The following is a 27,302-nucleotide window of genomic DNA, read 5'->3' as shown; positions in this document are numbered from 1 at the left end:
AATGCAAGCTCGCCGAGGGGAGATCTGGCGAATAAATTGATTGTTTATAGTGCACTACTAGAGTATGAAAAAAGTGTGTTCGTGAACTATTTCTTGTTGAAAAAGGCTTTTGTCCAGAATTATTGCTGGGTGGGAGAGAAAACGCGTACGTGTATATGTTTTTATCAGTCCATTTCAAATTTTAGGCAAATTCTTAATAGCATATTAACAGCATGCACTAGCTGGGTTGAACCCAAGAACAAGAGCAATCTACTACCTGATTCTTCTACGTCACATTTGCCATTACATTTCTGCAATTTCATTGCTGTCATGGCTTTCCTCGCAATGATTTGGCGAATGTAACATGCTTTGGAACAAAAAAATCGATGGCTCTTTAAATTTTATACTAATACTAAAGCATGTCCGCAAATCTAACACAAAAACTGCGGTAAAAGTCCATCATGCAAAGTCCCACCGCGTTGAAAGTTTACAAGTTAACAGCTCAGGCAGAATCTGGATGAGAGTTTAATATGGCAAGCATATTTCGCTACCCGGATGGACAGATAGTGTACACATTTCCTCTTAAATTTTACGAAATCTGTGTCTTGGTTACGTTTGGTTAGAATTGTTTATAGCACGTATTAGAAACAAAACTTGCACTCAGCATTAAGCCGAATTGCATTGAGCAGGTTCAAGTTCGTGAAATCAAACTGTCTTGCGTTTTAATGAACAATTTGGTGCATATTGCTGGTGGTTAGGAAGGCAGCATCATTCAATCCCCGAGCTCCACAGCTCCCGACAGTGACCCCTTCTGATAAATGCAGAGCTACAGCCTTTTAAGCTACGGAAAGAACGATGCGCGTTTGTTAGCTGTAACCTAGCTGCGAGCCGGTGCAGTGTATCTGCGCATGACTCAAGTGTTACCGGCGAAGAAAGGCGGTGACATGCGCGCTATCGCATGACGGGGATTGACTAGATAAGGCCCGCGAAAGCCGGCCGCAGTGGCGACTTTGGCTGGAGCGTCGATGCGCGGAGCGGTCATGCTGTCGGTGGCCTAGGCTCTCCGTACTGTTCATGAACGGTGAAGCCATTTCCGGCTGGATGACGACGGGGAAGCCGCAGCGAGTCGAATGTGGGGCTGGTGCTCTGAGTGAGTGGCTACGAGGCCTGCCGCCCCGTATTTTCCACCGCGTTGAATTCCTGTATTTCTGTTGCATTATTCTCTTCCTGTAGCAATGCTCCTTTTCTTGGGGGGGGGGGGGGGGGGTTAAAGCGTTGCAGCATAGGCGCATGATCTACTGTTGCTAAAACAAAAGGTACACCCACTCGGACTGTATGCCTGAACACCACTGATATTTTTTTACGTTGTACCTTTTTGAACTCTTTTGTTGGCACGGAATGAACTGTTGTTTTTTTGCAGTCGGTGCGAGCATGAATTGTCACACGAGGCCGTGACTCAGGCAGCCTGAAAATTAAGAGGCGCTGGCTACATTGCGGCGAGAGTGTTCATCAGACTAAAGCACCAATTTGAGCCAATGTTTCAAGCACAGGGTTTTGGAAATAGATCGAAAGTGAAATTCAAGGTAAAAGCTGCAAAAGGCAGCTTCTAAGAAAAAAATGGCAGCATCTTGAGCCGCCGCATGGTGCATGCAACTAGTTCACTTGCGTACGCGGAGTGATGACAATTTTAATGGGATGGGAGCGGGTCACTTAGGCGTTCAACTATTTGTTCACTCAGTATCTTTGGGAGCCTCGAAGTCAGCAGGCCTGGGGCACTGGCTTGTTCTCGCGTAGGCATCGGTAGCACGAGCAATGGCACGACGGTTTCCTGGTGAACTGGATCAGCAGTTGTCATCGTCGGACCCCCGGTGCCATCAGCAAATTCACCGGAGTCATGATCTGCGCCAAAGACTTCGGGAAAGTAAGAAGTATTACAACGCGAGTGTATGCGGAATAAACTGCACGTGTAAAAAGAAACTGCGAATTGTCTGGGAGAACGGATATACCCGATCTCAATTAGCTCCTGAAGTAAAATGAGGACAACACGTCGTAAGCAAGAGCGCAGTTGTTCTTAAATGTTTTCAGGCTGTCCATGTGTGATAGGGAGCAAAGCTACACATGTTAAAGCAACAGCTGGTCCCATCGTGACGAATTCACGTTCCTTCTTCCGCATTGGGCATACTAGCAAGAAGACAAAAAGCAGTGATGCAATAGGAAACTTGAGCCAAATACTAGGTTGTTTACCGCGTTAGGAATATGCATCAATAAGTGACGTTCTCTTCTGCTACGCTACTTATAAGCCTCAGCAAGTTCTGACCAGATGCTAGTTTACCTCGGTGTGGTTACGATGAGTAAATACATTATTGTGCCTACCCGTTTTGTTTAATTTTGCGCGGTAAAGGAGAGGGAAGGACATTGCGAAGATTAGAGTATCGAATACACTAAATGCTATACTGAGTGCGAGTTTTAATGGGTTTTTCCCCAGCTTCGTCTCACCTGCCGTTGGCTTTAATGTGTCACCTGAAAAAGAAAAACAAAACGAAAAATAAAGGGATTGATGCATACAAGCTTTATGTATTCCGCTAGCAATTTTCAAAGCCGGCTGTCACAAGATGTACGCCGAAGCACATAGTTTAGTGAGGTACTGCTAATAAATGAATTTGATCATATCGTGGCTAAAGCCTCGTAAAATAAATTATATTTGCAAAGAATCTGATTAATTCGATGAGCTGCTGCCGCGCGCACTTTCAGTAATAGCTAACACGGTGTTTCGCACAAATTAATCAAGGTGTAGGTAGCTTCGTCAAGTAACAACGATTGCTTGTGGTAGCAAAGAGCGGAAATCCTTATACTTTGTTTCGATGCCTTCATGGACCTCTAATGCTGTGGAAGGGAGCCTGTAGGAATTCTTGAGCCTTTTAGACCAGTGTTAAATAGTGGTAAACGGTGATCAGGGCGAGCATCTGCTGCCTTAATCTTGCGTGTCATGTTCGTGAGAGTTTTATCGCTGAGCATTCTTACGGCCAACCTGTTGATGCTAATTACATGCACGCATTTATCGGGCAATGTTAAGCATGCGGGGAGTAGTACTTTCTTTATGAATGATGCCTTCGCTGTCGCATTTTGGCTTTACGACACCGATATAACGACAGGGTCTTCCATTCTCTGTGAATAGGATGCCATCACTTGCCACTTGCATAGCACCGCTTTGGGTGCTGTGCCAGGTACTGTTGAGGAAGCATAAACCAATTGCTCTCGTTTCTTCCACTTTCAAACTCTCCATACGGTTCATTCATGCAGAAATTGCGGCACACCGCTGGGTCCAAAACTGGGAATGGAGGAAAGTTTAGCGCCTCTTGCAGCATTAAATTTTACTACTCAAGCTGATTAAAAAACAAAGGAAAAGTGGCTGCAGCTTTGCTATAGTTGGCTATAGTGATAATTGGTGGCGCCATATATGAGGCCTCGAAAACTGTCTGCGGGCTATGCCATTGCTATGGTTCTGAGTTCTGTGATCGTAAAAAGGGTGACCTACTACGATCTACGCTTCAGAGCCTGCATCATTTCCAGGGGCTTTTTAAATGACATTTTCAGCGTGACTGAGGCTGCAGAAATGAGCCTTGCTAATGTGTCTTTTCCATCTACAGTCGCTGGAGTTCTCTGCTCTCTCTACACTAATCATCCAACTGCACTCTTATGCTTTCTCTTTACTCCAGAAACTTTCGGTGATGCTGCCCCTGGCATCCTTGACTATTTCTTTTCTAAAACTTAAAATGCGCGCTGAATTCCGCAAACTGAGAATGCGCTTTCCTGGAGAGAGCGCAAAGGTAAACCACGTATACTTTCTTATTTATCGATAGTTGGGATAAATCAATAAGATATCTTCAAGACACACCGATTGTGAATGCCAGCAGGACACCGATGCAGATGATGACGACGAGGACGCAGAAAGTGGCCAACATTGTTAAGTTCAACATGGAGCGGTCCCTGTAAGTGTACGCCAAACAGCATAAGCATTTTTAGTGCAGAATATCAAGGAAATGCGAGCCATTCGAAACCTAAGTCTGTTTCCTCGAGCGCCCGTGTTCCAACTCCTTTGACCAAGACACAACGCATCATGAACTGCAAGACGGATTGAAATTCTGCGTATACGCCATTTCAAATTTGCCATTCTTGGCGCCGCCATATTGCCACTCGCCTGCGATAGCATTCCGATTACCGCATTTACAACAGTCAGCTTCTTGCACATGTCCAGAACACATATGATCACAATGAAGTTGTAAACAACAAAGGGGTTTATACTGCCCACGCCCTCTGTCAACCTGAACCCTCCAAGAGAAACGGAAGGCTTCATTTAATGTGTATTTTTCTTTAAATGAAAATGATGCACACCTACTGACCAATTTCTTTCTGATTCGGTTACCTTGCTTGTTGCATATTTTGTTAAAACTTAATTGTAAACATTCTGTTATCAACTACGCAGCGTTTGCTGTATACCTTAAAAACCAAATTCTTTAGAGTTTATTGGTTGATTAATTAGAATGACCTCCATAAGGTCAGCCTAACTCTTACAGTTCTTTCATGGTAATAAATACATACGTTCCCTTCATTCCACCTTACGCGCACAACATCCGCAACCGATCGAATGCCTTGCCAGACGTACTGAAATACTGCGTGAAGTCCTGCTTTTGAACCAAAACTGATCGTGTTTACCACGCATTGATATGTAATGGTGTGGTTACCCAGCTTTGCATGATGACCACACCTTGAGTAATAATTGCGTGGTCACCTAGCAGTGCGGGCAGTTTTTAACAAGCCAAAAGCGCAAGTCAAATGTTGAGAAATATCGAGGGGTCCAAAATGGGGTCGTATGTTTTCGGGTGTTGACGATGTGCCTTGCACACCCTTGATACCACTATTCTGTATCTTTTAATAATTGTGAGACGCGAGGAAAAAAATTCAATGTGCATTGTTTTCTACGCTAACCATAAACTAATTGCCCTCGGGTTGTGCTCTGCAGAAAATGGGCATGCGGTAAGCAGAAAAGTGGACCTTATCTCTCAAGAGAGAAGAACAAACTTACAAGCCATCTCATTATTAAGGCAGGTCTAAACAATTTATTTGCACTTTATTGTGTGAAATAAGCGCATTTTGCAAAAACAGAATTTTTTGACAGAAAGATATGATAGCGCCAAATGCATGTGACTGTTAAACGTGTTCCCACTCAGAATAATGAAAAGTTTGTGAAGAAAAAGTTTCTGTATGCTCTGTTTACTTTCAGTAATGAACGCGCGTTTCAGAGGCAGTTGAACCGCGATACTTTGTAGCATGAATATGATGTCCCCCTTTTTATTTGAGAATGATCTACAAAAGCCACAAGGTAAAACGTAGGCGGCAAATGACGAACAAGTCCCCCCCGCCCCCCCGCCCCCCTTGGGACTCGGGTTTTTGCAAAAAACTTCACGCGCATAGATTCATGCTGTACTTCACGAATTGATTCTCTTAGAGGCAAAACGCAAACCCATTTATTCGCTTGAAAGTTCATGGAGCTTTCAAGCATAATAAAGAAACATTCTGTATTGAAAGAAAGGAACCAGCAATTGCGACTGGGCAATTATTGGAATTCACGATAAAATAAATTCTTCCAGAATTCACACCCCTTTGATGACCACATAAGCACTTCACAGCCGTTGAAAGATTATTTCAATATTTTGCACCTGCTGCGCCTCAGTACACTCACAATAGAACGGCTTTGAACGATTCGCTTCCAGTTACACATTCGTTATTGCGGGAAGTAATCAGTGTCCTTAAGCGGGGAGCATCACATATCGCCCATATCAGCCTGTGCACATACGCAGAAGCGGCATATATTGCAGCTCTAGGTAATACAAGTGAGATAAAAAACAAGAGATGTGCAGTTTATTAATTTGATTTACAGATAATAATTGAAATTATCAAACAGGCCAAGTCCGTGGCAAGCGCAAGATTTCGCTAGCATCCTCATTATCACCAGCCTGGCTACGCCTATTGCAAGAGAAAGGCCTCTTTCATATGTCTCAAATTAACTCTCTACAATGCCAGTCGCGGCTACCTCATCTCCGGAAATTAAGATTCTTAATCTCATCCGCCCCCCCCCCCCCCCCCCCCAATATATATGGCATTCCTTGCTATGCTTGTCTTTTTTTGGAATCCAGTCCGTTACCTTTAACGAGAATCGATTATCTTGACTTTCCATTACATGCCCTGCCCAAGTCCATTTCTTCTTGATTTCGGCTAGTATTCAATTTCTCATAGTGCATACAAAAACACCACAAAAGGCAATTAACTGGCTCAGCAGCTCGCCTCGGCTAGGGTTTCATTTACCCGCGTTAGCTGAATGACCCGCTCATCTTAATGTTGCAGCTCTCATAATAGCGACATGAAAAGAAGGCGATTTGTTTGGAGCCTTTAGCACCAAAAATGTAGAAACTTAAAAGTTAAAAAACAGCCAAGTAATCAAGTTCTTTGAAGCTTCTGTTAATTGGCTGTCTTATAATATCAAGAATTGTAGAAATAAATATAGGTGACATCACTACATTACTTGTAGCAATTAAAAAGGAGGGTCTTGATTAAGTTTCCGGCAACGAATATACAGGGCGCACTCATCAAATATGTTTTCTGAAACCGGAAATTTGCCTCTTTTCTTTGCTCGCGCAATGTCGTGGAGGTAAAAATAAAGTAGCAGTACACTTGTTATAAAGAGAAAATGAGATAAGTGGCGCTAATGTTCTTATCTTTACGACCATTATGTAAAATTGAGTGGTGCGAAAATGCCTGTTTAGCAAAGCTCAAACACTAATGCCATCTAAAGCTGTACTTACATTTCTTGCTGCCCTAAAAGCGATAAAAAAACCCGACCAAAATAAAAGACCCCATTAGATAGAACTAGCTTGAAAATTTCATAGTTACATGCATTTATCTCATGAGCAAGCAGGAAAATAAAAATGGCTAGGCCACTACTATGGAGTACATGCAAGCAGTGTGTCAAGTTGTCTGTCGCTTAAATGCTAAGCGAAAGCTGTGTAGGTTTCAGAGCGCCGTATCTTCAGTTTTGCTGCTGTGTGCAATGCCGTCCTCCAAAGATTATATAGAGGGTGTTTAGAAATAGGTTTCCTGGATTTACAAAAATAGCTGTCATTGTAAATTTGGAAAAACTGCCATTTACAATTAATTTTTCATTTATTGTGTGTGTGGCCAGGCGGACACAGGGCGCAAAATTGTCTTCGCAACTTGATAGTTATCAAAATTCGTTAATTAAATTTTTGTGCACTGCTGTTAATGTGCATGATCATAATGAAAACAGTCACTGTCATTTCAACAATATTCTATTTTGTACTATTTCAGTATCGGTCCCATGTCCTGATATAAGGACGTCTAAAACTTCAGCGCAAACCGTGGAATTTTGAGAAACCGCGGCATTCAGAATGAGGCTGGTCTCCGGTAGGACACAACTGTTGCGTATGGCGCTCCGCCTTGAAAACAATGTGGAGTTGAAGGTGACGGTGATAGCTTCTCGTTCTTGAAACCTAAGAATCATTGCGCCGGCAGCCTGGGGCGAGCGCTATGATAAGTGATAAAACATGGTGCCACTTTTGAGTTCGCATGCGGTCAAGCACAGCAAGTGAAAATGAATAACCGCCGCCTGTCACGTCACATTCTTGTCAGGCAGGAGCAACATACGCCATAGCTGCGTCACATATGAGTGGAGCTTCATGGCGAGCGCCGCGATCAAGAATTCTTAATTACATGCTTTGTGTTGAACTTTTAGACGCATGTATCTCGGGGCACAGGCGCATTACTAAACGTGCGCAAAAGCGAATAATCATTGAATGCCCCTGCCTCTAAGTTTCAATACAATTGCGCAACGTAAATGCAGAATAAATAGTTAATTAATGCGTCTTAGTTAATTTCTGAATCTAAGGTCACAATTTTTTTCGCACTGATTGTGTCCGTCTGGCCGCAGGATTAATTTACATTAATGTACTTTTGCGTGCATTCATTTTTTTTTAATTCGTGGAGCCTAATTTTACACACCCTGTACTCTGGGCAGAAATTAGTCATGCGATCTGCTGATTTGTTTGCCTACAGAAGTGCTTGTCGACGGCGCATGCGGTATGATCGCACTGCAGGATTTTTTTCCGCAGGGACAACATTAACAGAAATAATTGCTTATTTTCACATTCGAATTTACCTTTACACTTTCCAAGAAGTTATCTTCTACCGAAGAACAAAAAGAACAGTTCACAGGAAGACTTTCATTTGAGCTACTTGGGCGTAGCATGACATGGCTCCGCAAAAGCGTACAAGCGCTAAAAAACAGAGACAACACACACACAAGACAGGACTGGCGCCAGTCTTGTCTTGTGTGTGTGTTGTCTCCGTCCTTTAGCGCCTGTACGCTTTTTGCGCAATCCTGTCAATTTCACAGTAAACTTGCTGTGATATACGTGGCGTGTGTGCACCCCCCTCTCACTGGCATCTTTTTGGATTAGTTTTCATGCAATTTAAGGTTATTCAGATGACACGATACACGCTATGCCTAAATTAATAAAATGAGTGAATTCACTGCAATACCGATACTTTTATTCACCGGGCAACTATATTTTTTTCCTGTTTGAGCAGGATTCTATTAAGCCTACTATTAATGCATGTGCAAAGTAATGTTTTCCAGTCAAATGCAGTGGTGATGCCCGAGGTAATTTTTTCGAAAAGTGTATTCATTAGGACGCTTACTTATGGGATAGCCAGTAAGTATTCCAGAACGTTTTCTCATTTGTGTATTATGCGTGTGCTGTACCTGTTACATATATTAAAGGGGTATAGACAGGAAGTTATTCGTGGTCAGTTTTTGCCTTGAAAAAAAATGTAATAATGAAATCATTGCTCATTTATCATGAAAACGAGTTTAAAACACCAGCGCGAAGCTTTAGTAGTTAATTGGACACGATTTATTTCGACGCCAGTGCTGAAGAGCACATTGACATCACTGCCGACCGGCCAACCTGGTCTGCCATAATACTGATGAGGTGCCGGCGTTGCCGACCGGCACTGGTTGTTCCTGAGAACTACCAATGGGTTGGATCATCACAATAATGGACGGAAGTGCACCTTGATGTCACTCAAAGTAGGTGAAAATTCCTAGTGGCTCACTGAAAACCATCCAAATTCATACTAAATTACGTTCCACTTACCGCCTGCGACTGAAAAAAACGCTAGAAGACATCTCCTTAAGCCCATGAAGCAAATCATAACGTTTGTTTTCGTTCGAAATTTATCGTCTGTACTCCGTTTGCAAACAGCTCAAAAGCTCAGATATTGTGTGTAGAATGAGCTACGAATGACGGGGTTTAGTTGATCTCGTTGAATGAATGATTATTTTTAGCATCTTGCGTTTTGATCTGTGGAGCAGCGTGCTTTGTAATCCGTTGCTGGGAAAACGCTACTTACTGAGTTCATCCCAAGTGAGTGACGAGCTATCTGGTTGGGAGAAAAAGACAAAGAAATAATCTCAAAGACCCGCCGCGTTGGCTCAGTGGTTAGGGCGCCCAACTACTGATCCGGAGTTCCCGTGTTCGAACCCGACCGCGACGTCTGCGTTTTTATGGAGGAAAAACGCTAATGCGCCCGTGTGCTGTGCGATGTCAGTGCACGTTAAAGATCCCCAGGTGGTCGAAATTATTCCCGAGCCCTCCACTACGGCACCTTTTTTTTTCCTTTCTTCTTTCACTCCCTCCTTTATCCCTTCCCTTACGGCGCGGTTCAGGCGTCCAGCGATATACTAGAAAGATACTTCGCCATTTCCTTTCCCCCCCCCAAAACCAATTATTATTATTATTAATAATCTCAAAGTATTCTCAGCCATAGGAAGCCTGACCTGTAACAGAGGCTTTGTGGTCTGAGCACATTTCACGAGGGGTTACTTAGAAATTACGAATAAAATGGTGGAATATAACAAGGGGTTGCGCTTTCCCTTTCCTCGCGCTGTGAGTGTTGTTCCCAGCAGTGCATTATTTACATGAGGCGCATTAAGCACTACATCGTTCCTTTGCCAGATGTGAAGCACGACTTGGTAATTAGTCCAGTAATAGTATGAAACAAACCATGACTCTAACAGCGTGCGCCTCGAATTATAAAACCTTATATTGCACAGAGATAACCATTGTAGCTGGGAAATTTGGTGGAGGGTCTAGTGTAATTTCTGACGCTTAAAGATTGCTTGTACTAAAGACGGCTACCACCCTTTATGTCAGCTTAGCCTAGCCGGAGCTGTAACATCGCTACAGAGGTCACAGTACGCGGCTCGTTGGCAGTTCCAGGGATGTGTACAATAGCGCCGAACTCAAAGCTGTTCCAAAAATCTACTGAACAGGGTAAAATTTCCGATACCCAATCTATAGACCAACATTTCACATCTAAAGCATAGTGGTGATTCAACAGCGCAAACACACACACAGACCAAGTAAGAGACGAGACACACAAGCCAGTCTCTTACTTGGTCTGTGTGTGTTTGCGCTGTTGAACCATCACTATGCATCAACACCAACTAGCCCAGTCTGCAGTTCTACGCATCTAAAGCATTTGGTTCCATAGTGAGTGCAATTTCTGGGCCCTGCCTTTCGTTCTACATTACAGAAAGCATACCCTATTGTTAGGCAAGCTGTCGCATCTCATTTATAACGTGCTGGCATAAAAATATAAGAGTAGCCCAGGAGAAAATTCTCGCACTTCTACTAGAGCTTCTTTTAGCCCTGTTTCGATATTTCGTGCGTTTGCTGAAGTTTTAGACAAGTAGAAATTGTACTCATGAGATTTCGCCGAACATTTACTTCTCAGAAAGTAATGATATCCATCACGATTGGAACAAACGTCTACGTGCGTTGGATGTCATTCATGTCATCACGCCGAAAGTGAGAGTTCTTGGTACAAATTTGTCGACCCGAAGTAGAACGCGTATCACTTACGATACTATGGATACACTTTGAGCCCTATGACGATAGACAAGTAAAATAACGTTTAAACAATGATCGGCGGTGGAAACGTTTCTGCAGCAGTTTTTTTTTTGCTAGACTTAGAAAAGAATTCCGATATGCTTCACATCTCACCACATCTTCCTAGAACTTCCTGACACGCTGCTATGCTGCTCCCTGATATGCTTCTATGAGAAGAAATGCTAACGCGCAGTAAATGGTTTTCATGCCGTAAAGAAAGAAAAACTGCTGTTTTTGTAACTTTAGCGCATTTTTTAATGTTTGATACTATCTCTTGTGAATTCCAGTAACATTTATGAAATGATACTTATGTACGTTATCGCATATGGCGCTTTCTTAACTTAGTGGACTGGTAAAATGAGATATCATGCAGCACCTGGTAGTGCTCTTGTTCAACACAATAAAATGCGTTCAAATGGCTCTCCCAGTGGGGCTTTTGGCGTCAAGGAACAAAAAGTGTATCCCGCATGCGGAAAAAAAAGAAGGGAGGCAAAACTGTGTGCTTACCACTCTTCGTTGACTTATCGGAGCTCTCTGAAATGGCGAAGTAGAGAAATGTGCAAGAACAGTGACTGCATGAAATTGTCGACAAATAGGTAAGGCCTACAGAGAAATCGCATCTGATAATTCATTTATTTTTCCTCTTATAAAAGGGGGGGGAAAAGGAAATAACAGTAAATCAGGGGCAATATATCACCTTAAATACTATATAGTAACTCCATCATATGCCCAGTGCTTCGCTGTGCAATAAGCAGCGATTTTAATGGCATGAAATCGCTAAGAAGAGTTTAAACGTAGAGAGAAATAAGTGTTTTGAATAATCATTTACTTTTATTCAAATAACAAGAGGTCAAAAAATTCAGAAAGGAAGTCAGAAAAAACGGGAAAAATCTTTTCTCATGTGATAAAGTGAGTCCATCATATGCTCCAACTTGCTCTTAGCAAGAGGGACCGATCAAAGCCACGTATATAGGAATTACATTTCTGTTTAGTGAGCGCTAGAAAATTGCAACTTCGGCCTGATTTCTCAAAGCAGAGAGCAGAAGAAAATGGAGCATTCACATTCCAGTGCTAGCTCGAGATTGTGTGAGTAAATCGCTTTTTTTTGTTGTCGATAATGACTGAAGTTCGCATACGGATTAGCACCGCAAACCAGAGCTTTTTCATTGTATCGCTTGCGGAACATGTCGGTTGAAGGCACAAATTTACCCGCCGCGGTGGCTCAGTGGCTTCGGCGTTCGGCTCCTGATTCGAAGGTCGCGGGTTTCATCCCAGTCGCGGCGGTCGTATTTAGGAGGAGGTAATATACAAAAACGCCCTCGCACTCTTTAATCTCAGCGGACGATAAAGAACCCTAGGTCGTAAATATATTAATGCTAAGCCCTCCACTACAGCGTCTCTCGCAATACATCTGTCGCGTCGAGGCGGTAGCCCCCAGAGTTTACAATTTCACAAACCATAAGTAGTCGACTTCCTGTCTGGTCAGAAGCTCAATATTTACCGGCTGATCATACAGGATGCAGTCTGGAGATGAAATTGAGATGAACTTTCCAGCTTGGCGGAGAACGTAGTTATGTTGGTGAAAGTAAATTTTGCAGGTACACACCAATAAATAAATAGTGTGTTCATTATTTCAGAGCATGCTGTTTATTCAGATATTATGTACCAACTAAGCAATCCGAAAGTTCTACTACACCAATAAAAGGCTACCTGCAGCTAATAGCCGGTAAAATCTTGATTCAGAATTCCGTAACTGGCTCTGCTAAAGATTCAAACCCCGAAATTAAATATTTTAGTACATTAAGCAAGAAAAAAGTAAAGGACTCGAAGATTTAGATGTTTTAGTAGGGCGGAAGTTAGACATTTAGCGGCATCGACCGTACAAGTTTTATTGGCATTGTGGGTTGCATGCTATCAATAGAACAGTGTGTGATATTTTAATGCTGAAGCCTGTGCTTAAATTCCAGCTTCACTCAGTCGTGATGGAAGTTTCGGATTTATCTAGGAAGGCTTATGCATTCAATATGATGATTTAGAAGGGTTGGCGGTACTTTCACAAGGGACAATGGAGAAGATTACAACCTTCTGTGTAGAACGAATATGCTAATAGATGAGTATGCCTAACTTATATATAATTGTCTCTCTTTTTAAAGAACACAACTTCATCTATTGCAGAGGTGTAAACTAGTCCTCTCGCTATTTAAACGGTGAATGGAGACTGTATTTTTTGCCGCTGTGTTCGTCTGCATTAAAAAAAATTACATGTGCGACTCAAGAAGCTAGAAGAACAATTACTATGATTCTAATCACGGTAAGGAGTTCAAAAGAAGTGATGGTGTTACTGTTACATATTTTTGTATCTTTTAGTATTATAGAAGTGGTGCTTGGTAGAAAACACACTACAGCCGAATAAAGAAACATCTTACCAACATAAGGGTTCATCTGTGGGTAGGTAAATGCTGCAACGAATGAGCGGGTGACAGAAAAATTACAATTAAACAAAATTTGTAAGCACAAAATCTTTAAAACACAGGACACGCATATGGGGTTCATATGCACCAAATTTCATAGGAGGAAGAAGGACGGTTCCTTATTAACGCGACTTTGTGGATAAAGTTCCTGCCCGAATCTATCCAAGAGAACTTCCACAGGAAGCTGATGCAAAATACATTTGTACCTTGATAATATCAAACGAAATTAAAGCGCTCTGGTTTATTCAGTTTCGGTAAATTCGTTAAATTTGGATTCTCAGCCATATGCACTCAGGCATGCTTAATTGCACCGTGGAGTGCATTAACTTGGACTGGGTGAGTTGGTGCGGTGCAATGGGCGAGTCCAAAGCTCATCAGAAATAGATCGTTTGGCCGGGAGCTGAAAATTCCGAAGGTGGTTGAGACGAAGAAAGTAGCGCAGTTTACCGACACTCCTTGGGTTGGGTTATAAAAGGCAAATTTTTGTGTGGCGAATTAAATATCACCGCTGCTGTTTGTCTGAATGCTTTCACGGGAACACACCTCGACACACATCTTCCCCGGGGTAAGCACTCCTACAAATTAAAGGGTAAGGAACTGGTTTAGACACATATTCAAGCCTTCGTAAGGCACCCTGTCGTTTTCTAATATTTCTTATTCTTGCTTGACACAACGATGCCATTCGTAACAGTTATGTGCCTGCTTTTACCCGAGTCAATTTTCTTGTGTGCCAGTTCGGCTTTGGTCAAAAAGAGGCTGCAACATTGAGAAACCCTTTGATCAATGCTTCGGCCCAAAACCAATGAGTTTGTGGTGTTGAGGTGTTATTGGAAAGTTAGATTGCATAGCTTGATAAATCATTAATTATATCACGCGAGCGTTTACCGATCTGCAGGTCAGTCCCGCGTAACGGGCTTGGAAGCTTAACGGGTGACGTTACGCGTATGAGCACGAAACCCTTTTTCAATGCAAGCATCACCTTTTGACGTCTCCTGCACACGAATGACGTTCCGCTCTGTCCTGCTCCGTTCCGCGAGGAAAAGTTGCCATTCGTCGTCAGCTTTTCAAGCCATTGACCTTTAATCTCCTTTACTATTGCTGTATTTGACTCAACAACCCTTAATGCGTTGCAGACACCTAAGGCTTGATGTCATTAATGCACGAACAATGTTTAGCGACCAACTAAAATGTAACTTCTTTTGTAAACCAGCTTTTGCCGAAGAAGTTATTAATGTTTCTTAGCTTTCCCGCTCATTACCTGATTACTTGCTAACCATGGCTTGATCGCATATATAAACCGCTATACTGCTAATTGTACAGTGCCTTTCGTTATATTCAGAGTCATTGTAATAAACCTCCTGCAAATATTAATAACAACCTGTGTAATGTGTTCGCGCTTGAGCAAAAAAAGGAAAAAAATTCTTCCTTTACATTAAGGCCATTTGCAGCCAAAGGGGGCTCGCTATTTGCGGTGATCTAAGAGACTCCAAATAAAAGCACCCCGGCGCGTGTCCAATTCAGGATAATACCCAAGCATTCTGCATTAGCATTGGGGAAGCAGCACTGTAGGCATGCGCATGCTATGCTCGGTCTAGCTTCCAAGCTTCGTCATGTGGCTGTGACTGAGTAACCGGTCGACGACCACGCTATAATACTAAACAACTTGTAACCTGTACATGACTTAAGGTGTAAGCATCGCCCCACGGCGAAGCACTAATACCGACACGGCCTCCTTTCGGGCTTGGAGAACTGTTGACTGGCACGCTGCATGAGAATTCTTAGCACGAAAATGGAATAGTGACTTACATTTTGAGTAGAGCAGCCCTGGATAGATTGAATCTGAAAAGACAAAAGGTTAATAGTTAAATGGGTTGTACGCGCAAACCAGAGCTGTGGACTAAATAATCGGCCATAGGGGAGGGGCAGTTACTACCGACCACCTTTGCTATCGAACCGTAGCTGCGGGTCTCCGACATACGCCTAAACCCAGCGTACACGGGTGCTTCTGCATTTCACGTCTACCGTAACGCAGTAGCCACGTATCTCAAGCACAAAGTGTTAGGTAATCACACGCCTACTATTCACAAAATAGGTTCAGTTTCCGAAAAAAAGCTCTTAAACAAAGGTGCGTTGGTTTAATCGAATTAAAGTACTTCGCAAATTACGATTTTCTAGGGTGCTTTTGCTACTGCAGTTCCACGAAATTTTACATAAAAGTGCGTCGGTTCGGGATGTAGCTATGAGACGAGGTAAGCGAATGCAAAGTTTGTATGTTAAACGAGACCGGGAGTTCAGTAGCGTCGCCTGATTTACACCCCTTGGCAGCAGTTAACTTCTAACATTGTGTAGACTAGAATAGCTCAACAATACGTGCTTGCCACAGTATCTTCAGTTTCCAGCAATTAAATATTCATGAAGTCATTAAGACCAAAAATATATTAGAGTACGTGTTTGTCGCAATCTCTTTGAGTAGCGCTGCAAAAAAAAAAAAATGGAGCGTATTTTCTTTTGAAACAAAATAAGCCCCAACTCTCCATCATTTAGGAGCACACATACTTGTAACAGGAAACATTCATGCAGATTAACGCCCAGAAGAATTGGTCTTCCACGGTGTGATATTTCTTCCCCATCCCTGCGTAATATTATCGGCTAATTACTTTTTTACGTCTTATTTTTCATATAAAATCTTTACCTTCAGTTCTTATTTTATATACAGTTGTTTGAATCGCAACTGCTTTCCTTGCACTTTAGTTGTGCTTGATTTAATAAATGCCTTTCAAAACTTCGGAAGCCAGTAATTGTTGTAGTGGAAAGCACACTTGCCGAAAACTTGGAAAAAGTGTAAATGAATGTTTCGTGAAAGGGAACGTGATGCACAGGTACTATAGGGAACGAAAGTGGTATACTCCACGCACCGGGGTGCAGGAGCAACGGAAAACTGCATTGTCACGCCATCTACAGGCGGATTCTGGGATCGAAACAGCCATTCGGAGCCCTTTATTATCTGCAGGCATGTCACTTGACTGGTTTCATTCTATCGTGCTTCAGCTCGCCAAAATGCCGAGCGGCGCCGCAGCACTAGGAATGTGGTGGTCCTCTTTACATTTTGTGTCTTTTCTTCCACGCGCGGGCATTTTATCGCATCATGCCAGTTCGCGCGCCAGCTCTCGAGCCACATCTCGAACGCGCGTGAAAAAAAAAAAAAGCCACAAAATGAAAAGCGGGCCTCCAGATTCCTACTTCTGCGGCGCCGCATGACATTTGGCGAGCTCAAGCACGAAACATTGAAACAAGTCAAGCGACATGCCTGCAGAAAATAAAGGGCTCCGATTGGCTGTCTCGATCCCAGATGCTGCTGGTAGATGGCGTTACGATGCAGTTTTCTGTAGCTCCGGCTCCAGCTACGTGGAGTATACCACCTTTGTCCCCGACGGTACAATCAGCAACAAATGAAACTTAAGAAGTGAATTGAAATTTCAACACAAAGATAAAAATATGGTGGGTGCTCACGAAAAAATGCAAGCGCGGTTAAATAACACCCCTGGAAAAGTCCTCGCACTTTCGAAGTGAAATCAACCTGCACTAGTGTTGAGCTGCTCCAGGCTAAAATTGTCTTTTTACTTTTCTTGTTTCGGTTGCCTTGATCCCGGTTCATTTGTTGCTTATAGTAAGCAATTGATGGTGTAAGCGTAATCAAAATGTCGAACCCTTCATGCACTAGTTGAGTTCTTGTTCCCAGAAGTACCACTGACTCGCAGAAGTCTAGACAGGGTTGGTGAATTGTTTAGGGGAATCCCCCAAGGAGGAGTAGAATTGTAATTAGAGAGTAATTACACATTGGCATCTACCCGAGCGCAGCCATACGGCTACAAAGGAAAGCTATACAGCTGTCTCGGAAACTTCGTAGTTAAAGAAAAAATTCGCCCTGGTCCGGGATCCCCGGACCCCGGACCAGGATTACAATTCTACTCCACCTTCGGGGATTCCCCTAAACATTTTACCAACACTGTTCCCACTTCAAGTTATTGATCAAAGCGCTCTCAGCCTACCATAAACTTACCGTCCCGGTTAGCTCAGTTGGTACAGCGACTGCTCCGGTGATGTGGTGGTCCCGAGTTCGGACCCCTGACCAGGACGAATTTTTCTTTAACTGCCAATGAGTAATTACTTCCTTATTACAAATCTAGACAGGCCGGGAAGTTTGAATGTCGGGTGGTAAAGCGCAACACGAATTCCGTATGACAGGCATGAAATGTGAGTAGTCGCAACTCTTCCCTCCGCAGGAAGGCCCTTCTATAGTAGTGTGGTGGGCTGAAAACTATAAAATGCAAGCAGGAACAGAACGCCACCAAATCTAACTTGTAAATTCTAGCTCATTTTGAAGGGCCCTAGAAGAGAGTGATTGTTTAAAAAAGCAACAGTCGTTCCTTCACTGCCTAAAATTTGTGCTTCGAGAACCATTCTCCCTTGCACCTTCTATCATTTGTGCCATTTTCCTATTCTGCATTCAGAAACGCACCAGCCGCGGTGGCTCAGTGGTTAGGGCGCTCGACTATTGATCCGGAGTTCCCGGGTTCGAACCCGACCGCGGCGGCTGCGTCTTTATGGAGGAAAAGCGCTAAGGCGCCCGTATGCTGCGCGATGTCAGTGCACGTTAAATATCCCCAGGTGTTCGAAATTATTCCGGAGCCCTCCACTACGGCACCTCTTCTTCCTTTCTTCTTTCATTCCCTCCTTTATTCCTTCCCTTACGGCGCAGTTCAGGTGTCCAACGATATATGAGACAGATACTGCGCCATTTCCTTTCCCCAAAAACCATTTATTATTATTATTCAGAAACGCATACATACGCCCTGTGATGGTCTTGGAAGCCTGAGTAAGCTTTAAATAACAACGATATATTATTTCTCCCTATGCTGATTATTCAGGAAAATAGGAGCTTTGTAAAATCGTTTCCTACAAAGCGCGTAGGGCCATTCTAACCTACGAGGCGACGACAAGGAAATATTTACACAGTGCCTAAATGCAAAAACTTGCTTCCCTTGGCTAATAATATGCTGCAAACTCCCCATAGGCGTGTCCGTACTAAAGGAGGTACGTCGCCAACTCTGCATAGCCATGGGCGTGCTAAAGAAGCTAGTCTGTTGCAACGAAGATACGAAAAGCGGTCGCAACTTGCGTCTAGGCTGTAGTGAACATATCCCAAACGAGCCAAAGGGCGAGAAAGAGACACGCGTAAGCACAATGTGCTAAAACAGGTGTTCAGCTCAGGACGTAGGCCCCACGGGAAACAGATGCGAATGGCGAGGGAAAGTGCAGCTCAGAAGATAGCAAGCCTTTTCTTATCCGGGACCGGCGAAGCTGAGAAGCAGCAACATTCCGACCTCGCTACGGGTTGAGGCTGGGGGCTGCACGCACTCGCCTCAGTTTTAATGTACGTGCTAGTTTACATCAGCGGTGAGTGAAGTGCAGTTCATGAGAGCACAGTATTCTTTTTCTAAGTGCACCTCAAAACATAACCCACAGAAATACCGCGGTGGCTGAGTGGTTACGGCACTCGGCTACTGATCCGGAGTTCCCGGGTTTGAAACCGACCGTGGCGGCTGCGTTTCGATGGAGGAAAAATGCTAAAGGCGCCGTGTGCTGTGCGATGGCAGTGCATGTTAAAGATCCCCAGGTGGTCAAAATTATTCCGGAGCCCTCCACTACGGCACCTCCTTCTTCGTTTCTTATTTCACTCCCTCTTTTATCCCTTCTCTTACGGCGCGGTTCAGGTGTTCAACGATATATGAGACAGATACTGCGCCACTTGCTCCCCCCCCCCCCCCCCCCACACACAAAAAAAATACAGAAATGAAAGACAGGCTAGACTCACGCCTGCTCACCTCATTTCGCGAGGCATGGCACTCAGCTTCCAGTGTTTGTTTGCTGCGAAAGAATGTGTGCGGCAAAAGTGGTCTCTATACTCACCGTTAGCCATCGTCGATAAAAAGGAATGCACTTGGGCAGATATGCCTGGAATAACTAGCTCGAAGCAAGGATGGTGCGTCCAGCCGCAAGCTCGAAGGAACTAACAGCGAGCGCTACGCGCATATACCGAAACACTTCGTTGTCTTCGGCGCACGCAGTACATACAAAATTCATAAAAAAATATGGAGCTGGAATTTTAATTGCAGGTAGAGCATGAGCGCTTGGACGAGAGCTAGAGAGAAGATCTGAGAAAAAAAAGAACATCTGAGGTAAAATTATTCAAACATCCCCAACCAAAATGGGTCCAAGTATGTACCTTGACCAAACACGTTTTTTTCACTTAGGATCCAATGTGGCATGCCACTAAGGCAACAACAACAACATTGTGGTAGGAAAGGCGAGTGAACTGGTACAACCAAGTGGTGAGAGCGGCCAGTCGAGGGACAACACACCCGCAAGTTTCCTCATGTTTCATGAGCGGCTTCTTCTGCAGCGGCAATGTCACCAAACGATTGCCCACCTCGTGTGGTTGGCACATGGCATTTAAGCGCTGGTCCGCACTTCGTGACCATAACGCCGGTAGTCGTGATAGCTTCGGGATGTCGCCCATTTTGTATGTGTCTTTCGTACGCAATAGGCCATGTTTACGGCGCCGGTTTTGGATGTTCTCCTGCTTCGTAAATATTCTGAGATCTTATACTGAGCCACCGTGCACCAGCCGCGGTAACTCAGATGTATGGCACTCGGCTGCTGACCCGAAAGACGTGGGTTCGATCCCGGCCACGGTGGTCGAATTTCAGTGGAGGCGAAATTCTAGAGGCCCGTTTACTATGCGATATCAGTACATCAGTACACGTTAAGGAACCCCAGTTAGTCGAATTTTCCGGAGCCCTTCACTACGGCACTTACAGCATCTCTCTACAGATTGTTAACTGCTGTTCCCTTCCGAGACAGTTGAACAATACTTAAGGCGCTGAGAAGCTGGAAATTATTTCCCCTTTGCTAAGAGGATCGCCTGTACGCTTGTAAAAGCCAGAAAGATTAAATGTTGACTTTTCACAAAATTTTCTACCGAATTGCATGTTAGTAATTATCTGTAGTATTTTTAATAATGACAATATTGATAATTATATGTTTTAGCCAAAGGGCATTACTGCTGGCTTCTTAGGCTTCAGAGTACCCGCAAGGATCTGTTTGTGGGCATTTATTTACGTAAATGGCTTCCTCTCTCAGGTAAAGCTTTAACACTCACCTTTTCGCTGACAACACATATTTTTTTTTTCGAATAAATGTGATGAAACACTCTGGAAGCTGACCTAGCTCCCACAGAGAACTGGTGCACTACATGCCTAATAGAATTGAATACTAATAAATACAAACTAAGGTGAGTGTGTTAATTCATACAAGACATTGTTCTTGATGTTTAAATACAGCAAAATCCGTTATCTCTTACAAATACCTAGATGTTTATGCTACTACTTGTTTGCGCTGGAAAATTCACAACAATTAGGACATCCAAAACGGTGAACACATCTTAGGCTATCTCTGCCGTAACTGCGCCACTGCTCTGTAACTATTAAATTGTGGCTTTGCAAGAAACTACTACGCCCGGAATAGATCCCGTTTCATAAGTATCGCAGCCCACTTATGCCAAACTCATCACTCGTTGGACTTGTCCAAAAAATGCCCGCACGTCTCACTCTTTTCGGTTAAAGCCAATAACCCAGCATAGCAATCAGAAGAATTACCCTTGTCCTTTTGCCTCTGCTGTCCCGCCGAATAATTCTGAATTTAACATTACTTTATGAAGTTTTCCGCCATCCTGTTCCACACAGCGAGTCAATTTTTCGACCGCTCAGATCTTCATACGCCATTGGTCTCTTTCGATCTGACGGCCTCCATCTCTTTAACAGAAGTATTTCCGTTGATTATTTTTTGCAGCTCCTAAATGAAACGATCATGAAAGTAGTGTTATGTTCAAGGTTCAATTTTCTGGAAATAAAACCAAAATTACGAAGTTTTTTTGCATTTTTCTCTTTCAGCTTTTCTTTTACGCCGTCATTATGCTCCGGCATAACACGTAGATTTGTGGGTAAATAAAGAACAGAACATCTACATAGGCTTAATACTTTAATGGCTGCTCAGTGCGTAAATTTCACTCTTTATCGGTGTCCAATTCGTGGGCGGTGAAGACTATATCTGACCACTACACACTGGGAACATCATTTTTGAAGCCGTAGGACGGGAAGCATGGTTCCAGGTAATGGGCGTGGCACGATTGCTCGCACCGGCACTTTCAGAAATTGGGTTCACCACATTTCAGGATACAGTTCAGGCCACACAAAAGCCTGAAGTCCACATTTCAGAAGTTTCTATTTTGCGCGTATACTCACACATCAGACGGCGCAGGTACTCCTCTCCCAACTTCTCTCAAGGAAAGAATGCGGCGACAAAAAGAACGAAGGAAGCGTACAAGACTGGCGCTGAACTTCCACTTAAGTTTGTTTGAAAAAACACAAAACTTATATTCATAACCAAACTGGGCTTAAGCTCTACAATAGAAAAAACAAACGAAGTTTATTTTTCAACCTGGCGTGTAAGGAGACAGCAGCTCAATGTTATGCAACAGAAAGAATACTAACCCACGTGTGTGTGTTCTTGAGAATATAAAAGGCCTCAACGCATGACGCCTGTTGTGAGTTCTCACTCTCACATGTAATGTCATAGAAACTAGCTCAAATTTCTGCTCAACTGCACTTCTCTTCCAACGATGCCGTGATGGACGCTGCAGCATCGTCATTTCTCTCTGTGTAAAGCCATAGCATGAAGCTCTTTGTAGGGCCGAATATTCATCATCATCATCATCATCATCCTGGCTATACCCACAGCAGGGCAAAGGCCTCTCCCATGTCTCTTCAATTAACCCTGTCCTTTGCCAGCTGCGCCCACCGTATGCCTGCAAACTTCTCAATCTCATCCGCCCACTTAACTTTCTACCGCCCCCTACTACGCTTGCCTTCTCTTGTAATCTACTCCGTTACCCTTAAGGACCAGCGCTTATCTTGTCTTCGCATCACGTGCACTGCCCAAGCCCGTTTCTTCCTCTTTATTTCGACTAGGATGTCATTGTTTGTAAAATATTGTTTATAAATAATTTTGAGTGCCAAAATTGCTAACCTTGCTGAAATGTAGAACGGGTGTTGCAGATAGAACTTGGTGTTCAACAAAGATCTTGCAGTTTAGTGAAGCACTACTTGCTTAAACTTCAGAAACTTCAGGAAGACATTGTTAAGTGTTTGAGGTGGTGTGGCCCTCGTCATAACAAAACCGCCTTAAAGCAGGACGCGGTGGTAACTTCTCCAGAAGGAAGCGACTAAGGAAATGACAAACTCGCGGTTGATAGACCCTAAGATAAGTTCAAATGACGCTGGATTCCTAATTCCTTCCCATTTGCTTCCTTTTATAGCGCTAGTTGCGCAAGAGGAGGTCGACCGGCTTCACGCACTGTAACGATGTGCGGTGGCTCGTGAGCATGCCGTCATGTAGTTCGCCGGTTACACCCCGCCATACTCAGTCACCCGATTCCGGAGGTGTAAGCCGCAAGAGAGAGCACAACCACGGTGGTGCCACCGGAGCCTTTGTACAATTCCATGCCAGCTTGTCTGGCATCACACATCCGGTTTGCGATTATGAAATACGTGAATTTCGCGGTAATGTGTAGGGCCATTAAATTTAAAGGTGAACACAAGGGTGCGTGCTGAAGTTGTATCAAATTGTTGCCACGAAAGAAAAACACAATTATTGCACACTCCAAAGAGGAATCTAAGAAGGAGGAGGCTCCCCGCGCGGTCTCTACCCGTTCGTTAATTCATCATCATCATCATCGTCGTCATCATCATCGTCATCATCCTGTATGCGCCCAACTGCAAGGCAGAGGCCTCTCCTATGTCTCTCCAATCAATGCTGTCCTTTCCCAGCCGCGGTCACCGTATGCCCGCAACCTTCTTACTCTCAACCGCCCGCCTAACTTTCTGCCGCCCCCTGCTACGCTTGCCTTCTGTGGGAATCCACTCCGTTACCCATCAGGACCAGCGGTTATCTTGCCCTAGCATTACATGTTCTGCCCAGGCCCATTCATTCCTCGTGATTTCGACTAGGATGTCATTAACTTCGCGAGCTTCTGAAGTACAGGCCATACGTGTACAGGTTTGAAAGGGACGAACACGAACGCTTAGGCGCCTCATTTATCTGCAGCGTAATAGGAAGGCAAGGTTTGACCGTACAAGCAAGCACAAAACTTTCAGCATTGCTTACATTCGCATGACCATTATGTTTTCTCACATACCACACCTAATGCTTTTCCTTTTATTCCATACTGTAATGTAAATTGGAGCTTAATCCGTAATGCTTCACATTTATAGGGAGGCTTCGGGTGGTATTCATTGATATTTGTCTTGGCAAATGGCTGCGTAGCGTTTGGCTGTAGCAATGAGCGTTGGCTAAGCAAACACAAGGAAAGCTGTAATAATGTGTTTCTTGTCCACAACATGCAATATAATCGTAGAATCACTTAAGTTCCCCCTTTATTAGCTCATGCAGTATGTTCTTTAGCGCAAAACTGCATCCCCTTAGTAGTTCTTACCACTGCAAAAAGAAAGCACAAGGCATATTCTCAAGAGAGTTTGCCACAGTATTACTTTAATTTCGAGAGCGCCGCCACTGCTGAGTGCGTTAATGTGCGAGAGTTGTCACCTCTCATTCAGAAATAACAAGAAAGGAATAACGAAAAGCAGGCAGCGTGCTGCAGGAAACACATAAAACAAGCCGCCATGTCGTGGTTGTCGCCAGGTGGCCGCCCTGTATGAACTCTAAGGACGGCCGAAGCGTGCTTTGGCCTGGATCAGTTGCACGCGAATGTTGTCGCTCAAACTGCATGCTTTCCCCACGTCCCGTTGGACCTCGAAGATTGCCCAGCCGTCAGAGATGTTCGCAATGTATCTGTCCAGCTGCAGAAGAATTTGAACGAAAGTTATCATCATGCCCTACATACGAGCAGCTATTGTTAGGAAATATGAATACTGCCGCAGGTTGGCGGCACATTGCCAAGATTTCATAAACTGTCGGTTCTTTTGTACATGGATTGCTACGCACTTCAGACCGTGTGTAAATTCTAGCTGTTTTTGGTACGTTAATACAACTTTGGGAATTCCCCTCTTTCTGCTAACATCGGGAAGGAAGCTTCTCAAAGCATTATAGTAACTCAGACGTGTTTACTTGAGGTCATGTAGCGCACGACGATATTTTTTTTTGTGTGAATATTGAGAGCATTAGCATCGCGTTACCACCCACTGGTACCCTTAGCGCTATCACGAAGAGTGCATGGGTTGCTGGTCCAGGGTGGCCAGGTGCGCCTTAACTTACTGAGAGTCAGCAGGTTAGGGCCATTTTTGTATGGGCTATTTTCGGCGGGTTGTAGCGGCAGACACTATGCTATAGCTTCCTTTTAACGTGATGAGCATATTTTTCAACCGTGAGTGTAGATAAGCTGTTTTAAACACTGGTGTTGCCGCATTGCAGCTCATGCATGGTGTGACGTGACCGACTAGTGCACGCTATTAACTGGCGAGCAGATAATCAAAAGCAGTCCTTGACCTTTAGTGTCAAGGATTGTTCAGTCTCGTAGCTCGCCCAGTAGCTTCGGTTATCGTGCTGCCAGGCCTTGAAGGCGTACTGGTCATACTGGTCGTGACTCGGCGGACCGCTGCCGACTGTGGTATTGCAGAGGGCGTCGTAGTCGACAATGACAGCGCGTTCGCAGTCCTCGTACTGCCTCGTCGGCTTGCCAGATCCCTCCGCGCCGACGAATATCATGACGCCCATCGTGGACGAGAACATGATGCGGTAGTTGTTGCCTTGAGAGCGCAAGCGCTGCGCGGCAATCTCCGCGTTGGCCTGCAATTCACAAAGATCGCCAATATGCAGCATAATTTTCCAAGCTACAACCAGATTTTCCAAGTACAACCAGAAAGAATGTGCGCAGCACAACTTTGCAATACCACATCAACGTCGACCTCTATTCAATCAAGCGCTGTATGACAATTAAGCTGGTAAAAAGAGTAGGTATCTTACAATCTTCATTAACAGATTGTGTTTAAACAGGTAAGCACCGAGCAGTGGCATCCTGGGCGTGCTAGAAGAGGGCGGAGAAAACTTAAATTTTTTTTTCTCTGCCGCCAGGAGCTAGCCATGACCTTCGGCCGTCGTTTAGGCGAGGCGCCTAAAGCTCCTGAAACTGTTCGAAATAAAAGTTGCACAATCCAAATCTCTTCGTTGTCTAAGAGAAAGGGACTGAAAACTCTGCTTGCTTCGTTTGGGGTGCAATTTTTTTTTTTGCTTCGGATATAGCTTGCCCATGGACGGTGGCGAAAGACGCGGAGCAGTGTCTCGAGGTGTAGAGCTCCGCTGTTGTTCGTGTGCACATATGGTCTGAGTACCACCGCGGTAGCTGAAGATGGTATGCCAGTGCGCATGAGTAGGTGCGAATCGATCGCTCCTATGCGATAGAGGTGCATGCACAAACAGATAGCAGACCCAGCAGCGCGCTTGATTGGAGGGGACGCTCGAGACAGAGACTAACGTGAACGTTGATCCCGCGAAAAAAGGACTCGAGTCCGGAAAGCCGTTGAGAGAGTATCGAGAAGGCACCGCGTGCTGGTGCTTGCTAAGTTGTCGGCATCTCTAGCGGAGAGTTTTGGGATGCGGTCAAGAAGAATGCGAAACGACGCACTGGCCGTACATAGTACCGGCAGTGTGGCCGATGAGTGACTCTCAGGTCAGTGGTCAACCTGCAGCCGTCGTCGCAATGATCCTGGCAGCGCAAGTCTCCGTGAGCTTTATCGACAAGAGCCAAGGCCGGCCTCCGCGGGCCGAATCCATCCGAAGCCCATGTTAAGCCACTCACCGCACAATCTGCTCGTCTTTGCAGGAAATAACCAGCCATTACATTGATAAAGATAGTCTTTCCTATCGCTCTCCGAACACTAGTACGGTCCCATGTCGTAGAACCCGCCGCGGTGGCTCAGTGGTTAAGGCGCTCGTCTACTCGGAGTACCCGGGTTCGAACCCGACCGCGGGGGCCGAGTTCGGATGGAGGCGAAACGCAATAAGGCGCCCGTGTGCTGTGCGATGTCAGTGCACGTTGAAGATCGCCAGGTGGTCGAAATTATCCCGAAAACCTCCACTACGGCACCTCTTTCTCTCTTCCTTCTTTGACTCTCACCTTCCTCCTTTACCTTACGGTGTGGTTCGGGTGTCCGCCGAGATAAGTGGGACAGTTACCGCGTCATTTCCTTTTCCTCAAAAACCAATTTTCATTTCTTTATTTTTTACCCTGTCGTAGTCTGATTTGACAGGCTTGGATGCGGACTTGACGCAAGCTTCCGGCCCTTGTAGGGGGCATCCTCAGCCCGAGAGTCGGCGTGCACGACTAATACATTGTAGCCACCGGTTAAAAGTGTATTAGTCTCTGGCGCGTACCGAAGATGGGCCGGAGACAGCAAGTGCCAGTTAGGGCGTTTCGAACTTCGTTTCTGCCGTACGCTGCCACCGCTGCTCCGTGGACTGCCTAGTCTACGCGAACTACAATAAGTTCAGTTGGGGACCTGCCCTAAACAATGTGCGCATTTCTTGTGACCGAGGGAGTAGCGCCCATTCACCGACGACGCTCCAGGATGGCAGGCTGGCCACAACCGAGTTCCAAAACAAAGAATGAGGGGAGTATGACGCCGATTTCGCGCATTGAACCACTCAACCGTTGGACAGATTTTACTTGCAAGTATCCCTACGGTGCAGACTA

General features: G+C 44.5%; 2 protein-coding genes across 2 annotated transcripts; both read right to left on the bottom strand.

The window, feature by feature from the left end:
* Positions 1 to 1,666: 1,666 nt before the first annotated feature.
* On the bottom strand, positions 1,667 to 19,457 carry LOC144095250 (uncharacterized). Its single transcript, XM_077629032.1, has 5 exons — positions 19,448 to 19,457; positions 19,363 to 19,405; positions 3,875 to 3,966; positions 2,476 to 2,499; positions 1,667 to 1,890 (listed from the first exon to the last, which is right to left on the bottom strand). The coding sequence occupies exons 1-5, from the start codon at positions 19,455 to 19,457 to the stop codon at positions 1,667 to 1,669; spliced, it is 393 nt and encodes a 130-aa protein (XP_077485158.1).
* A 4,845-nt stretch (positions 19,458 to 24,302) lies between these two features.
* LOC144094701 (uncharacterized) lies at positions 24,303 to 25,393 on the bottom strand. The gene is made up of 2 exons (XM_077628619.1): positions 25,100 to 25,393; positions 24,303 to 24,453 (listed from the first exon to the last, which is right to left on the bottom strand). Exons 1-2 carry the CDS (start codon positions 25,340 to 25,342, stop codon positions 24,316 to 24,318), a joined length of 381 nt encoding a protein of 126 aa, XP_077484745.1. The 5' UTR covers positions 25,343 to 25,393; the 3' UTR covers positions 24,303 to 24,315.
* Positions 25,394 to 27,302: the final 1,909 nt, after the last annotated feature.

Source organism: Amblyomma americanum, chromosome 6 (genome assembly GCF_052857255.1).
Source record: "Amblyomma americanum isolate KBUSLIRL-KWMA chromosome 6, ASM5285725v1, whole genome shotgun sequence".
In the NCBI taxonomy this organism is placed as follows: domain Eukaryota; kingdom Metazoa; phylum Arthropoda; class Arachnida; order Ixodida; family Ixodidae; genus Amblyomma; species Amblyomma americanum.
Note: the sequence above shows the minus strand (reverse complement) of the source record. Positions and strands in the feature narration are given on the sequence as shown.